Raw genomic sequence first — 13,695 nt, forward strand, 5'->3', positions numbered from 1 at the left:
TCCTATTTTATGGTGGGAAACTGAGGCAAAAGGAGTGGCGAAGTGCTGTGCCCAAAGTCACACGGGAGCTCAGATGCTTGAGCCCAAATTAGCGCTCTCACTGTTGGGTTTTCCTCCTAATTGTGGGTTTGATGCTGAATCTTTAGATTTTGGACTTTAACCTGTTTCCTTTGAAACGCTGAGACTGTTGCCTCAGGCCAGAGAAACTTGCACCAATGCTACCAAATACTTTGCCAGCCAAAGGTTTTGGCTTACTAAGGACTGTGATCTGATGGGCTGGGACAGGCTGTTTTCACTCCTGCTCTGTGGTACAGCAAAGGTTTAACACAGGTAAATTGAATGCTGGTACTAGGGACTGATTCACGTCCACAATAAATCTTTCTTAGAGTATTTTTCTATGTTTTTTTTGTTTTAGATTGAAAAACTTTTCAAGCAACGACCTGGCATTCTCCTCAGGGAAAGACTTTGGAGAAAACAGTGGACTGGCTGTGTACGTAGCCGAGGCGATTGATGCAAGTGTCAATTGGGAGGACATCAAATGGCTTCGAGGGCTGACCTCACTGCCCATCGTCGCGAAAGGAATCCTCAGGGGTGTGTAGCTCTGCCGCTCCCCATGGGGGAGGCGAGGCGTCTCTTCTCACGGAGGCATCAGGGAAGGAAAAGTGCTCGTGTTGGGGAAATTTCGATAGAATTGCGTTACTTTTTTAACAGCAAGCATCTGCTTTGCTGATAGGGAATATGGTGGGATGCACGTTCATAATTCTGTGCTGTGCCAAAACAGAGACAAAAACAGTCAAAGGGAAAAAAACCCTTTTCTTCCTCATGCGTGGTTAGGAACCCAGCAACCAAGACATTCACAGGAGCTGCCTAAAGAAGTACTTGGAGCTGTCACATGGTTTGTGTGTCTGTGCCACGGGGTGTGTTTACCTTGATGCTCAGTAGGTAGGGACCAGAGCCACCGGTCACTGAACTAGTCAGCTGGTCGGCTGGCATCGCGTCAGTTATATCTGACATCAGATGCAGCCAGGAAGACTGAACTTGCTCTCTTCATTGCGCCCGTAAACTCTAACTCCGACCCAAGTCATACACCACACAAAGGGAAGCAGGATTTCCATTCTTTCAAAAGAGCACTGAACACCATGGTTTCATTAAGTATGGATTATTACTGTAATCATGTCAATAACTTAGGTTTGGAGAAAATAATGTAGCAAAATACTTTCCTAGAGATGAGTTGTGGGACATAGTGGAGAAAATAAAGGCTAGCAACCAAAACGGCTGCTAATCCAGAGTGGTAAAATGTTCTGCTCCAACATTTCAAATGACTTTTCTGCTCTTATTGTTTAAAGATGAAACTGTTTTCTGTGTTGAGATGGGACTTTGGTGGAATGAAGCCCAAACTGGCAATGTTTTTTTACTGATGCCAAAATTTCCCTCACCACAGTGTCAATAAGCTCCCAGTTACGGAAGGACATATCTTGTTTGTTTGGGTTTTTTTCTAGCCGATGATGCTAAAGAAGCTGTAAAGATTGGGGTAAATGGTATCCTGGTGTCAAATCATGGAGCGCGACAGCTTGATGGGGTCCCTGCAACTGTAAGTGCTGGTGCCAATATGCAGCAGTGGTCTCTCGTTCTCTCCACCTTTTGCCTTCTTGTTTGCTTCCTCTGAACACGTGGCAGCTGGAGGAAAAACCTGTAAATATGTTTGTTACATGCCTTAACCCACGAGCGGTCGTCTCTTTCCACTTCTCTGTGTATGTCACATCATGCTCTGAGTTAGACACGGCCTTCCCTTGGCCAGATCAAACAAAAAAAGCACAGGAGGTTTTACAGGTGGCTGTTTCTTTGAGCTACCTGGGCACCCTCTTCTTGGCTGCAGCACCCTGCATGGAAATCCAGAAGAGCAATCGCAGATTAGGGTATTATTGTCAGTTAATTATTTTAAAAATTGGAAAGGCTTTTAAGAAATTTTTTCCCATCTCCTCTTTTATTTCTCCTTTCCCATCCTCCTTTGAAAACGCCTTGTTGCCTTTTGCAGTTCACTGAAGGTTGTACTAGAGTTGTTTTTCCCCTTTAATATTCTTCAGAGACTTCTGAAAAATTAGAGAGTTACAGAACAGCTAAAGGCAGAATGAAACTCTCCCTTTTTCTCCTTTCAAACCTTTTCACCTCTGGAAAAGGTACAGAGTGGTTAAATAACAGTTTTTTCCTTTTCCTTGTCGTGCTACCGCATACCTTTTCCAAAGGTGAAAAGGGATTTGAGAAGTTTTCAACTGGCAAAAAAGAAAGAAGCAAAAGAAAATGAAGAAGTATGTGTTCAGGCTGAAGGAAAACCCCCCAAATTCCAGTCATCACTCATCTTGCTTCATTTGGTGTGGGAAAGCTGCAGAAGTAAAAAGAAAATGAAAGGGAGGAGAATCAAAGCCCAGTTGTGACTGTTTCAATAGTCCTAATGTGTCCTTGATGAAAACCCTCCTGTTTTCCACGATGATTTTCTGACGGGAGAGGGGCACAGGTAAGCCCCTTTTCACTGTGGAGCGCTTTGCACTTTATCTGCCTGGCTGTCCCACGGGCGTGTCCCCCTGTCCCCTGGGGCACTCTGCTTCTCTCCTCGGGGGCAGCTGAGGATTTCCCCAGACAATTTCCTTCATCTGCTGATTTTCAGAAGTCTTCACGTGGCCTCACTGATCTCCTGGTAGCGTTGGCTGGTTCTTCACCAGTCGAGCTTCGCATTGGGGAGCCAAATGCCAGCACAAATGGTTTTCTAAGTGTTTAATGAATTTGAAGCATTGTCCTCTGAGTTGAGGCGTTATCCTCTGAGATGCTCTTGACCGACTCTCTCCAGGTACTCATTTTGAGAAACAAGAAATCTCAAGAAATGCGAAATATTTTTTTTTTGCCAACTGCAGTAGAACAGAAATTAAACTTGCAAAGTACTTGTGATGAGTTATTCCTTTGCAATACCACAGTGCAGAGGAGAAGGCACTATTAAAGCTGATGTGTTCACTGGATTTCATTGTACAAAGAATATATTTCACAATGCAGTTTTCATAGCATAAATTTCTGTACCAGATCATGCTAAACGGTTCTGTTTTAGAAACATAATAATTTGCTTTAATTTCATGTGTTTTCAGAACGTGAGCTGAACCCAAGCTGGTTAATATTTCTAGTGTCTAGTTACACATTGAGGAAATCTATGTTTTAATTATGGTTTGCATCATACTTTAGTTATTATAGCACTTTAGTGTTGCTACAGTTTGTCAGGATGTAGAAAGCGGTCTCTGTGTATGGAAAAAGATCCAAAATATGTTTGGCAAGAGAGCAAAACCAAAGGGAGGGGAAAAAATCACAGCAAGTGCCAAACTTCAAGAAAATTTTAATCCAAATCTAAAAACAAACTGCACTTTCAAGTTTTTTTCCCCCCCATCTCCTAGTCATTTTTTATCCATTAGAAAGGAAATGAATTACATCCGTATTTGAAAGGCATGAATTTGTGTGCCTTTTGTCTTGCTACCACACACTGTTTCCAGTCTCCTTAGTACTTGACTTCCAGTTTTGTGTCTTTCCTGATTTTCATGAATAGGAACTATTTAGGCATTATAGGCATTGGTTGCCCTGTAATTAATGCTTGAGGTTTGAATTCAGGAGGCTCATCTCTTCACTGGGGCCTCTTGCCTGGTGTGGGCATTTTACTGAACTCCCCGTTTACTTATTTGTAACTTGGGAACTGTAAAAATCGTTTTCCCCCTTGTCTTTATCACTGGTTTAGGGGATAAGCAGAGCTTGGTGAAAGTAACATACATGTGCGCTGAAAGAAAGCATTTCAAAACTCAGAGGAAAGATAATTATTTTTTAGATTAAGAAGTTTACAATTATTCCTGTAATCAAGATGCATTTCAAAAGGAAAAACATACTAAAATTTTTCAGCCAACCCTAAGTTTCTCAGGGCACATCCTTCTCTTGCTCCGTGTCTGTAGGTACAATGCCTGCCTCTGGACTCCTGGATGCTAGCTGGCCCTTAGTGTAAGTGAATAATAAATTTGAAAAAGAAAGCGAAGATGATTATTTAAAAAGTGACAGTGATTCAATTTCATCCCCAAACTAATGAACACTGGAAGTTTGGAGGGTAGGATAAAGGAAAGGCCTCTTCTGTCCTTGCTGTTTCTTATATTCTTCCAAAGTATTTCATGCTGGCTTGTGTTGGACACATGTCATGGGATCAGATGGCCATTTTGTGTGACCCTGCTGATTCTCATTCTATTTATGTGACTCTCCAAATAAATTTGACCTTTGTATATATCTGCTAACATGCTAAGTCACTGCTGTTTTTCAATACAAAGCTGTGTTATTTGTGCATACAGTTAGGTATGCAAATGCTCATTTAGCTTCTTTAAAGCTTGGATCCTTACATAAGAAATCATTCAAAAAATAAATAGGGTTACAGAAGTGGACAAGCTGTATTCCTGGTTTCACTCTTTTAGATTGATGTCTTGCCTGAAATCGTTGAGGCTGTGGAGGGGAAGGTGGAGGTGTTTCTAGATGGTGGTGTAAGAAAAGGCACAGACGTTCTCAAAGCACTAGCTCTTGGTGCCAAAGCTGTGTTCATCGGAAGACCTCTCATCTGGGGCTTGGTTTATCAAGTAAGTTAGAAAAAGCTCAATTTTATGCTTTTAGATACCTAGACTCGCTGTTTAGGCTTAATGTACGTGTGTATGCATGCGTGCACATAGGGGTGCATGTGTGATGGGGTGTGTGTGTATCCAGGCCATCTAATCTAAAATTTGCTATGACAAGTAACCAAGAGTTACAGTTGTGCATAAAACTTTGTTGTATCATGTATACATGTCTGTATCTACACACACGAGCTGTATGTACACGTAACGGTACCTATTTTCCCCTAATCTCCGAGGGTGAAGAAGGAGCAAAAGAAGTTCTCCAGATGCTGAAGGAAGAGTTTCGCCTAGCAATGGCACTGACAGGTGAGACATGAACATTTCCTCTCAGAAATAACCACCTCTGTCTCACATTTCCTCATAGCTTTCATTTGCCCTGGGCGAGACGCTGTAGCAACCTCCAGAAGGGAGATGAAAATGTTTGCAATATAAACAGATCAGGCTATGGAGAGATGGGAAAAGGACTTGTCATTATCCCTGTTTTACAGATGAGGAACTGAGTAGATTAAGTAAAAACAAGTAAAAATTTTTTTCACAAGGAGAGCAATAAATCCATAGAAAAGTAGTGGCAAATCCTTGGTCACTAGGGGCTGGATTTCATGACAGGATGTTGATTTCTATGTGATAGAGAAAGAAAAGTGGGATAGAAAAGCAGGGCTTTCAACTGATATGTACCTTCTCCTCCAGGATGCCGGAGAGTAGGAGAAATTGGCAGGACACTGATACGAGGACATCAAGTCTTGTTTTCCAAGATTTAGGTCTGAAGACTATTGCCTCATGTGTCGTCCGTTGTACAGGAAGTGTGCTACCAGACATAAAGCAACTGCATTCGCTCTTTGGGCCGCATCCTGCAATCCTGACTGAGAAGGGGTGGTCTGTAGGAGAAAGGATTGTTGAAGAAAGGAAGCACTTGTCGAAGAAAGGAAGCGAATTTTACAGGTGTTTCCATATTCTCCTGGGCTCTTAAGGAAAGCTCCTCTACTGGGAGATGTGAATAAAGATGGGCCTTTATACGAGAGCAGTATAGAAACTTCGAGGTGTTTTGCAACAAACACTAATATTAATTTACATGCCTGGGAGTAACTTTACTGTTAAAATGAATCCATAAACAGAAATGTTTTGATAGCAAACAGCTATTAAAATGCAGAAATTTAAAATGTAAAAGATACTTCTTGCTGACTGCTTAGAGAAACTACACTATAGATCGTAGAGATTAAATCTTGCTTTCTTATGAACGTCGTGTCATTTCCCTGGCGACTATGTGCTATTGCTTTATAAGCATGTGGGCTTGTAGCGTGCAGGCTGCGGGAGCTCTTAGTTGTAAAGAACTGAACAGCAAAGCGAAATCGGGGAAATTCTGCTGTTTAAGTGACACAAACCCCTTTGCAATCAGAAGACCATGCATTAGGTATAGGTCAGATCCTTGGCTAGTGCAAATCCATGTAGGCCTTTTGCCTTCACCAAACCGTGCCGACTGCACCCAGCTGGAGCCCTGAGTCACGTTTTTCACCTGGATTTATTTGCTGACAGTGGCAAGTGAAGGCTGATGCTACCTGGGAGAGTTTGTAGGCTTTGCAGCCGTGTGCAAACGAGAAATTTGAATAGTTGAGGTATTAACCCATAAGCTGGGAAGATCCTAGTGGCTCTATTCAGTTTCCATGAACACCCTTCAGACAGAGGTAAATCCTGGTGTTATTCAACTCTGCTTATGCTGAGGATAGAGAGACATACGAGATCTGCTCCTCTGTTCTCTGAACGATCCAAATACACACTGAATTCGGGAGAAATTTTGCAACTGTGAAGAAGATAGGAATAGTTTGATATTGCCAAGTGGCCTTTCCCAAAGTGAGCAGGCAGAGGAGGTAAGACTACTGATCTCATCTCGGGTAAAACTAAGGGCGGCTCGTCATCTGTCTCACTTCTGTTGCGGGTATAGTGATGTTACTGGGAGCAGGGAGAGACCACTGCAGAAAGGTTTTGAAAATCTTGTGGTGGAAATTTGGTGTCCATTTTAAAGGAGGATTTAAAAAAAAAAAAAAAAAAAAAGAGAGAAAAAAGCCTTGATTTCACTGTTCCGCTGTCACTGACATCACTGCCTCTACCATTTGTTTCCCATCAGTGTCAGGAGAACTCATGCATTCTGACTCTCCCTTTTTGCTCTATTTGAGATATCCCTCACTGCGCTTTAGAGGCAGCTTTGTAATAAAATGATGGAATATTTCAATGTGAACTAAAGCTGGGGCTGGAACTCCAAATGGGGAGAAAACCCAAAAGGCCACATGCTTGCCCTTCAGTTGTAAAATTTGTACTCTTATTTACTGCAGAATGTAGTGTGTTGTGTGAGGGTTGCGTAGCAACAAAATAAAGTTTATCTGTGTAAGGAAATATGAATGTTTCTCAGAGCATAGAGAAGCATAATTTCTGCTGTTTACTGCACTTATCATATCTGTTGCAATGTGGACTGTGTCAGATGTCAATTACAGACTAACTTCATAAAGACTGTTTATTTTAGATAATATAAATGTTACTTAAAAGATAGGGGCATAATATCTTATGTTTACATGTTTAAGATCTATTTCTAAAGTTTAGAAGATGTAGTTTCCTGTCTTTGCCCCAACCAGATTCAAGGAAAGTTCTGTAACTCTGTGGTCCAGGATAAATTCTGATGGTGAGGAAACCGGTTTCATTACTTGTGCGTAATTAACTATTTCTAGTTCCTCTGGGATAATGGGTTTACATTGTTTTTTCCTGCTTGTTATCTGAGAATTGTCTGACTGCCTTCCAGTTCAACCCTAGTAAGAATACACAGACATTAAAAACCAAAATTAGAGCCAAATACTGAAAGGCTGTGGGACAGCATTAACAGAAATGAAATTCATTTGCCTGGTAGACTTCTGTTTATAAAATATTCCACAGTGAAGAGAATTTCCCTTGATTTTGAGACAACCAAACACAACTGCTTCTGGAAATTATTTTAAAAAGGTAGGAATTCTGTTTGGTTTTGGGTTAGAAAGGAGGAAAACTGAGTGCCCTCAACAATTTTAAAAGCTGAACAACGCCCGGGCTAAAAAAAAAAGAATCTACCTCACAGTTACTTAATCTGGAGAAGCTGAGAAGAAAACATAGCACGCATAATAGGTGGTGGTCTTTTTGAGATACGTTAAGTAGAAAAATACAATATTTGCCTCTAAAATAACAAGTGAACCCAGCAAACTCTTGGGAACAATTAGTCACAATCCTCAGACCCAGGAATAGAGGTAAGGGGGAACAGAAGGTGTATTTTATATTTATGATGCTTTAGTAGATCTGCCTATCTGTACGTCAAATAAGAAACGCAGTGTCTTGGTGGTTTTAATTATAAAATAATTTTCTGACTTTGCCTTGTCTCCATATTAAGCCATAGATACCAAGAAAAAAACGTCTACATAGAAAAAGTTCTAATAAGGGAGGAACAGTGAGTGATATTTATGTACCCAGAAAGACAGCACTCAACTGGTGTGCTGGGTGCCTAGAAAAAAAAACAACCCATTTGGGAGGCTGGTGACTGAGCAGTAACTGAACGGGGTTCCCTAATCCCCTCTGTGGTAGACCAGGAACATTCCGCGGAAAAGGAGATTGCGAATCTTAATGACCGAATATTTATCAGATCTTTTGTGGGCAGAGGAGAGACCATAAGCCAAGCCTGAGAATATGAGAGAGTACTGTACTTCTCCTGTACGTCTTAGGAGAAAGTGGTATCTCCCAAGAGGCTAAGATGTCAGGCAGGCTTCTACATACTGATGTTCATATTCAGCCTACAACATTGGTTTCTCTGCTGCTGTCAGTTTCGAAGATCCCATTTTTCTGGAAGCATCTCCGCAAAGTTGTTTCCTAGGCCTCAGCGAGCCTATAGAGGATTAAACCCCCTGAAGAGGATACGGAAGAATGTGGCACTCCACAGAGGATGTGTAGAAACCACTTGGGAGATTTGGAGAGGATTCAGCCCTGGCTTGGGATCTCAACAGATGGACTTGAGAGTACTAAAGTTCTACAGTTCTAAAGAAGACAGTCTGTTTCAAAGTGACAACGTCAGTGAAAGAGCCTGTGACGTTGTCTGGACATCTGATAGAGCATATCAAGGCTAGACATACAGGGAGCAGGGTCCTCCTAAGAAAGAAACAATATGCTTCTGCAAAAGACTGCTTTGAGCTGCAACACCTTGGCGGTCTGGGCCTGGAGGAGAGGTTTGGCTGTATCGGGAACATATTTGCCATGAGAGCCTGGCAGTTAAATCCAGCAGAGGAGAGTGCCGAGGCACAGAGGTGCCGGACTGCAGGCATGACAGTCTGGTGAGCAGAAGATGGCAAAGTCAATTGAGGGTTGCGAGACCATCTGACCTTTCAGATAAAAAGTGGAGGAGGAGATTGGTGCAGCTTCAGGACAGATTTTACTCTCGCTTAGCCTGTCAGTTCTCTGAAGCAGAGACCTGCTGCTTTTTGAATGCTTGGAGCCTGCGCACAGGGTGGGGAATCCAGTAAGTAAATAACGGGAGTCGTAATTCAGTGCACTGAAGCTGAAGAGCTGTGAAAGACATGATCTGTTTTCGTGTGACCTCCACCTCTTGCTGCGACTCTGGGACACGTTATTGTGTTTTATTTTTACTAGTGGCCAAGTCAAACAAATAGCTATGGAACTGGTAAGAACTCCACCTCCATCCCTAACTTTTCAGGTTAAGTGTGAAACTTGTCTGTCTTACTGGGAATTTCTGAACATAAATAAACAGACACTTAGAGTTACTTGCTTTGATAAATGGGCAGTGTAGGTCGAGGCCTGTTGGATATGCAGGCGACTCAAAGATGAAGCAGAGCTGGGGAAGTAGGCAGGAATGGCTCTGCTTTTCTTGGCTTCTCAAATGGTTTTCAGGCTGAAATCAAATACCGAGAGCACGAGGAAAGCTGGCTTCTGAAGTCATGATTTTGCACTGAACCTCACTGTAAGGATATCTCTTATAAAGCTACTTTTGATGTGGAAATTTGGCTCCAAACCACACTGAAGGCCATTATAAATAACCACTTCATCACAGGACACACAGAAGTTGGCTTCCTTGAACACTCCTAGAAAGCAAGTCTAACCTTATTGAGCCATAACCTCAGCTAGTGTAAATCAGAGAAGCTCCATTGACTTCATTAGTTTATACTGATTTACACCAGCTGTGACTGTGGCCCACAATACAGCAAGATATGTCAGCTTTTAAATTCTGTCACTGAGTGTTGAACAAAACTGTTTTTAAAACAAGATTGGCAATCCCAAATTTAGATACTAATGAGACACAGCACTGTAATTGTTTCACGATGCCTGTATGTTCCATTTTGTTTTCATTTTGCCTTGCTTCTGTTTTTCTTATCTCCTGCCAAACAGAGAGAGAGTACCACATATGTTACATTCGTAACAAAGATGTTTTGCTGCTTTGAGAACATGTCTTCCAGATGCAAAATGCCTTTGTGTTGCAGTTCAGCTTCTTCCTTTGCATAGGTACGTTGATTACGTGCCAACGTAAGAATGCCCTTGAGGGCCAGCCCCATGTTTCTGTGGGCCCTGGAGCTCTCAAAGGGGCACCTAGAGGCTCTCCCAGCTGAACTTCAAAGATCTTATTCCTCCTTAGGGCTTTCCAGCTCCTAAGTCGTCATGTCAGATGGGGAGGATGAATTGTGCCCAGGAGCACCCCAATAGGAATGTCCCAAGGCCACCGATACATCTCATTTCCTCTGTCACAGTCCTACAGGGTCCTTGTGTAGTTAACCGTACCCAGTAATCAAGTGCACTGGTGGCACCTTTGTGGTACGGAAGGCTGGCAGATGCCTACAGGTAGTTTGATCAGGCAAGCGGAAGACTGACATATAACCAGACTGACAATGATTGTTATTATTATTTTATGACAACAGCAGCTGTAAGTTCCAGTCAAGGTCAAGACAGCATTGTGCGTTGCAAAGGTGCTTTTCTGCAAGCAGAGCCTGAAGAGTAAATTTGACAGGCAGAGGAAGAGAAAGTCTCGCTAAAATGAGGACAGAAACAAAGTGATTTCCCCAGTTAACTGGAATATCTATTCCACTGCCTTAATTATAAATCATGCTGTTCTCTAAGGCAGATAACTCTGAGGTAGATGCCACATAACACAAACACTTAACAACCATGGGGGAAGGTCCACAGATGAACTACAGAGCAGAGGTAGAGCTGGGCCACAGCTAGGCCCTTAACATATGTATTTTTCCTTGCAGAAGGTGGAGCTCCTTACGCAACTGGGACTGTATTTTACGCTCTGCCAGTTTGCCGAGCAAAATCTGATCGTGTTGGCTTTGCAGTACAGGAATGGAAGACCTCTTATTTCTTGCTGGTTGTCTATAATTCAATAGCATATCATGATTCTGCCTTGGGTTCTCCCCAAGCCCCTCAGTATACTAACCCCTGTAATTCTGTGTAGTGTGTTTTATTAGATTTTCTTGTTAGGAGTGGATTGTTGTGGATTCTTGAAAGTAGTGGATTTAAACCACTTGCTTATCATTAAAAAGGTTCCTGCAGACCCAGGTATTCATGGTTAGGTTCATTTCACATGAGATTTGTTTAATTTTCAAGAATTGATCACAAGGACTTCAAAGGAAGCAACGTGGTATAAATTTAGCTCTTACACGAATTCAGGATGTGTATTGCACATGTTTCCACTTGGAATGGTTATAAATAAGTTCAGCACGTATTGCTACTGGTCCCAGAAATCTAGCATGGAGGTGACATAAACAATCTTCATAACAGATGAGACCTGAATGCTGATCAGAGTTGGGAATTTGAAAAGCAGAATCATCTCACATACCTGAGTCACCTCAGACTCTCCTCAGAGTCTGTATGCATACTCTAGCAAAGATAAGGTAGCCTGGTGTGTTGAAGAGTGTAGGTGGGGTCTCTATTATAATTGTAATACAAACCGTCACTGACTCCGGAGTTACACATTTGCAGCCTTCCCATCAGGTAGGTAAGACCATCAAAAAATGCTGAATTTGGCATAAGCGAACTCCCTTTGACGAGCTGCTCTACACAGGAACCTGGAAAAACTAAAAAAGCACCCTTCATATTAGAAATTCCAGTGGCAAGCTCTTTGAAAGAGTTACAAACAGAGCAACTTATATTAGGAAAAGAGAACTCAGTCACAGTCTCGGGAAAGCACAACAGAATATATCTGCAAATAAAGAGTAAGAGCTGGCAATAATCCACCTCGTTTCCTTACTGCCTATTGGGGAGTTTGTTCCGCAGCTCCTAATCCATGGCTGTAGGTCCAGGGGTGCCAGCGTCTGTCTCTGCTTTGTTGTGGCTTTGCGTCCTGCCTATTGCTGCTGTGTCTGCACCAGCCATTGCTGCAAAGTTCTCGGTTTTGATACCGTAGGGAAGCTGGAACAAAAGAGATGCTTGGGAATTTTGGGCAGAGTCTTTGCTGTTTGGAAATACTTTGAAATGAAGCATGGAGAGATGTGGGTGTTGATGAAGGGCTTTTGGCCAGAAGATAAGGTGTCTCCTTCATTTTTCAAGAGTTCCCTACCCAGAATTAAAGTGGAGTCTAGTTATAGTGGTTTGCCAGATGGGACAAGGGAACCCGCATAGGTAGGATTTTGGTGTAAGCCATAGGCGGCCTGTGGTGCTTCATCAGCACTTTACATCTGTAGAGAAAGCACCAAGTGCCTCTTCAAGGCAGAGGATCCCAGTCCTTGGTTCCCAGGCTACGCGCTGCCTACAGCCATGGGAAAGAAGTTAAAAAGGCAGCTAGCAAAGACCTTGAAGTGCTCTTGCCTACATCGTGTTACTTGCTCAGTAACATTGTCCCAGGGCCAGGGAGGTTAGGGCTTGCTATTCCAGAACTACTGCTGGTCATGCATTTGAGTAAATAAAGAAGCCCACCACCATTACAACATTCTTTCCACTTCTTCTGTTTAGATGCTGATATGATCTTTGTCTAAAAAGTTTAGGGCCAAATTGTGAGCGAGCTCTGTTGCAATCTGTGGAGTTGTACTGCTGTATGTCGGCTGAGAAACTACAGGCCCCTCTCTCCCTACCCCCCCAAGAGGCACCAAAGTTTTCATTGGTTTTGCTGGAAATTCTGCGTTGCATCCCATCAGGCCCATAGTATTTGAATTTGTGGGACTTGCAGCTGTCTCACGAGGTGCGTGATTGTCGCTTTTATCAGGAAATTTGAGACAACAGCTGAAGGGAAAGCATCAAGTTCTGTGCCGAGGCCAAGAAGGTTCTTCTGAGTTAGGCAAGGCTCGTACAGTTACCTTCTCGATGCTGCTGATATTTCCCAACCACAGTTGTCCTGTTACAGAGTTGATACTGAACGTCAGACCATCTTGTGTGAATGGAAAAATGAACAGCCCTGGTGCAGGACATGCACACTTTAATGTATAAATAAACAAGTAATTTATGACTTCCGTACTTTGCTCATCACGTTATCTATCCATAAACTATACCTTACCCAGATTCAGTCTCGCAACCTTTGTTTTTAATGTGCTAATGTTAACCTGGAAGACTGCCACAGCTGTACAGCAGGCCTGAAAGATGTTTCTGATGGTTCCATCTTATTTTCTGGTTATACGATGGTGCCAGAGAAACTCGGAAGACCTCATGGTGCATCATTAACAGTGTCTTCTCATGTTAGTCTATGGATAGCCACTTGCAAGCAGTTATGTGTACGTTTGTAACTGCTGCATAACAGACTACAAAACCACACACGACCTAAATAATTTGCTGGCATGCTAATGAATAGTAAACCCAGACAGTTCAACCATCTGCATGCTCTGCTTTTTATCAGTTTTAAGTGTGTTGGGTTTGGGTGTATGTGCGTCCCCCCCAACATAAAAACATACTTTTGATCTATCAGAGAAAGGCCCTTCTACCATAAAGATAAAAAGATAAAAAAAGTATTCCTTTTGATTCTCAATCCTTTTTCCATTATTGCTCTGATATTGATGGGAGTTGTATTGTCAGATATAGAGGATGTAGTGTGCAT

At 42.4% G+C, this 13,695-nt stretch overlaps 1 protein-coding gene across 5 annotated transcripts in view; it reads left to right on the top strand.

Annotated features, from left to right (window-relative positions):
* The window catches only part of HAO1 (hydroxyacid oxidase 1), a 30,563-nt gene extending 22,636 nt beyond the window's left edge, over window positions 1-7,927 (top strand). For 4 of the 5 annotated variants that reach the window (XM_074578496.1, XM_074578494.1, XM_074578497.1 and 1 more), the window contains 5 exons: window positions 416-591; window positions 1,500-1,591; window positions 4,479-4,637; window positions 4,907-4,976; window positions 5,358-7,927. In XM_074578496.1, coding sequence (XP_074434597.1) covers window positions 416-591; window positions 1,500-1,591; window positions 4,479-4,637; window positions 4,907-4,976; window positions 5,358-5,428 — 568 coding nt within the window. In that variant the 3' untranslated portion in view covers window positions 5,429-7,927. The remainder of the gene's footprint in view (window positions 1-415; window positions 592-1,499; window positions 1,592-4,478; window positions 4,638-4,906; window positions 4,977-5,357) is intronic. The other variant, XM_074578495.1, reaches the window with a different exon arrangement.
* The last annotated feature ends 5,768 nt before the right edge of the window (window positions 7,928-13,695 follow it).

This window comes from Larus michahellis, chromosome 3, assembly GCF_964199755.1.
Source record: "Larus michahellis chromosome 3, bLarMic1.1, whole genome shotgun sequence".
NCBI lineage: Eukaryota > Metazoa > Chordata > Aves > Charadriiformes > Laridae > Larus > Larus michahellis.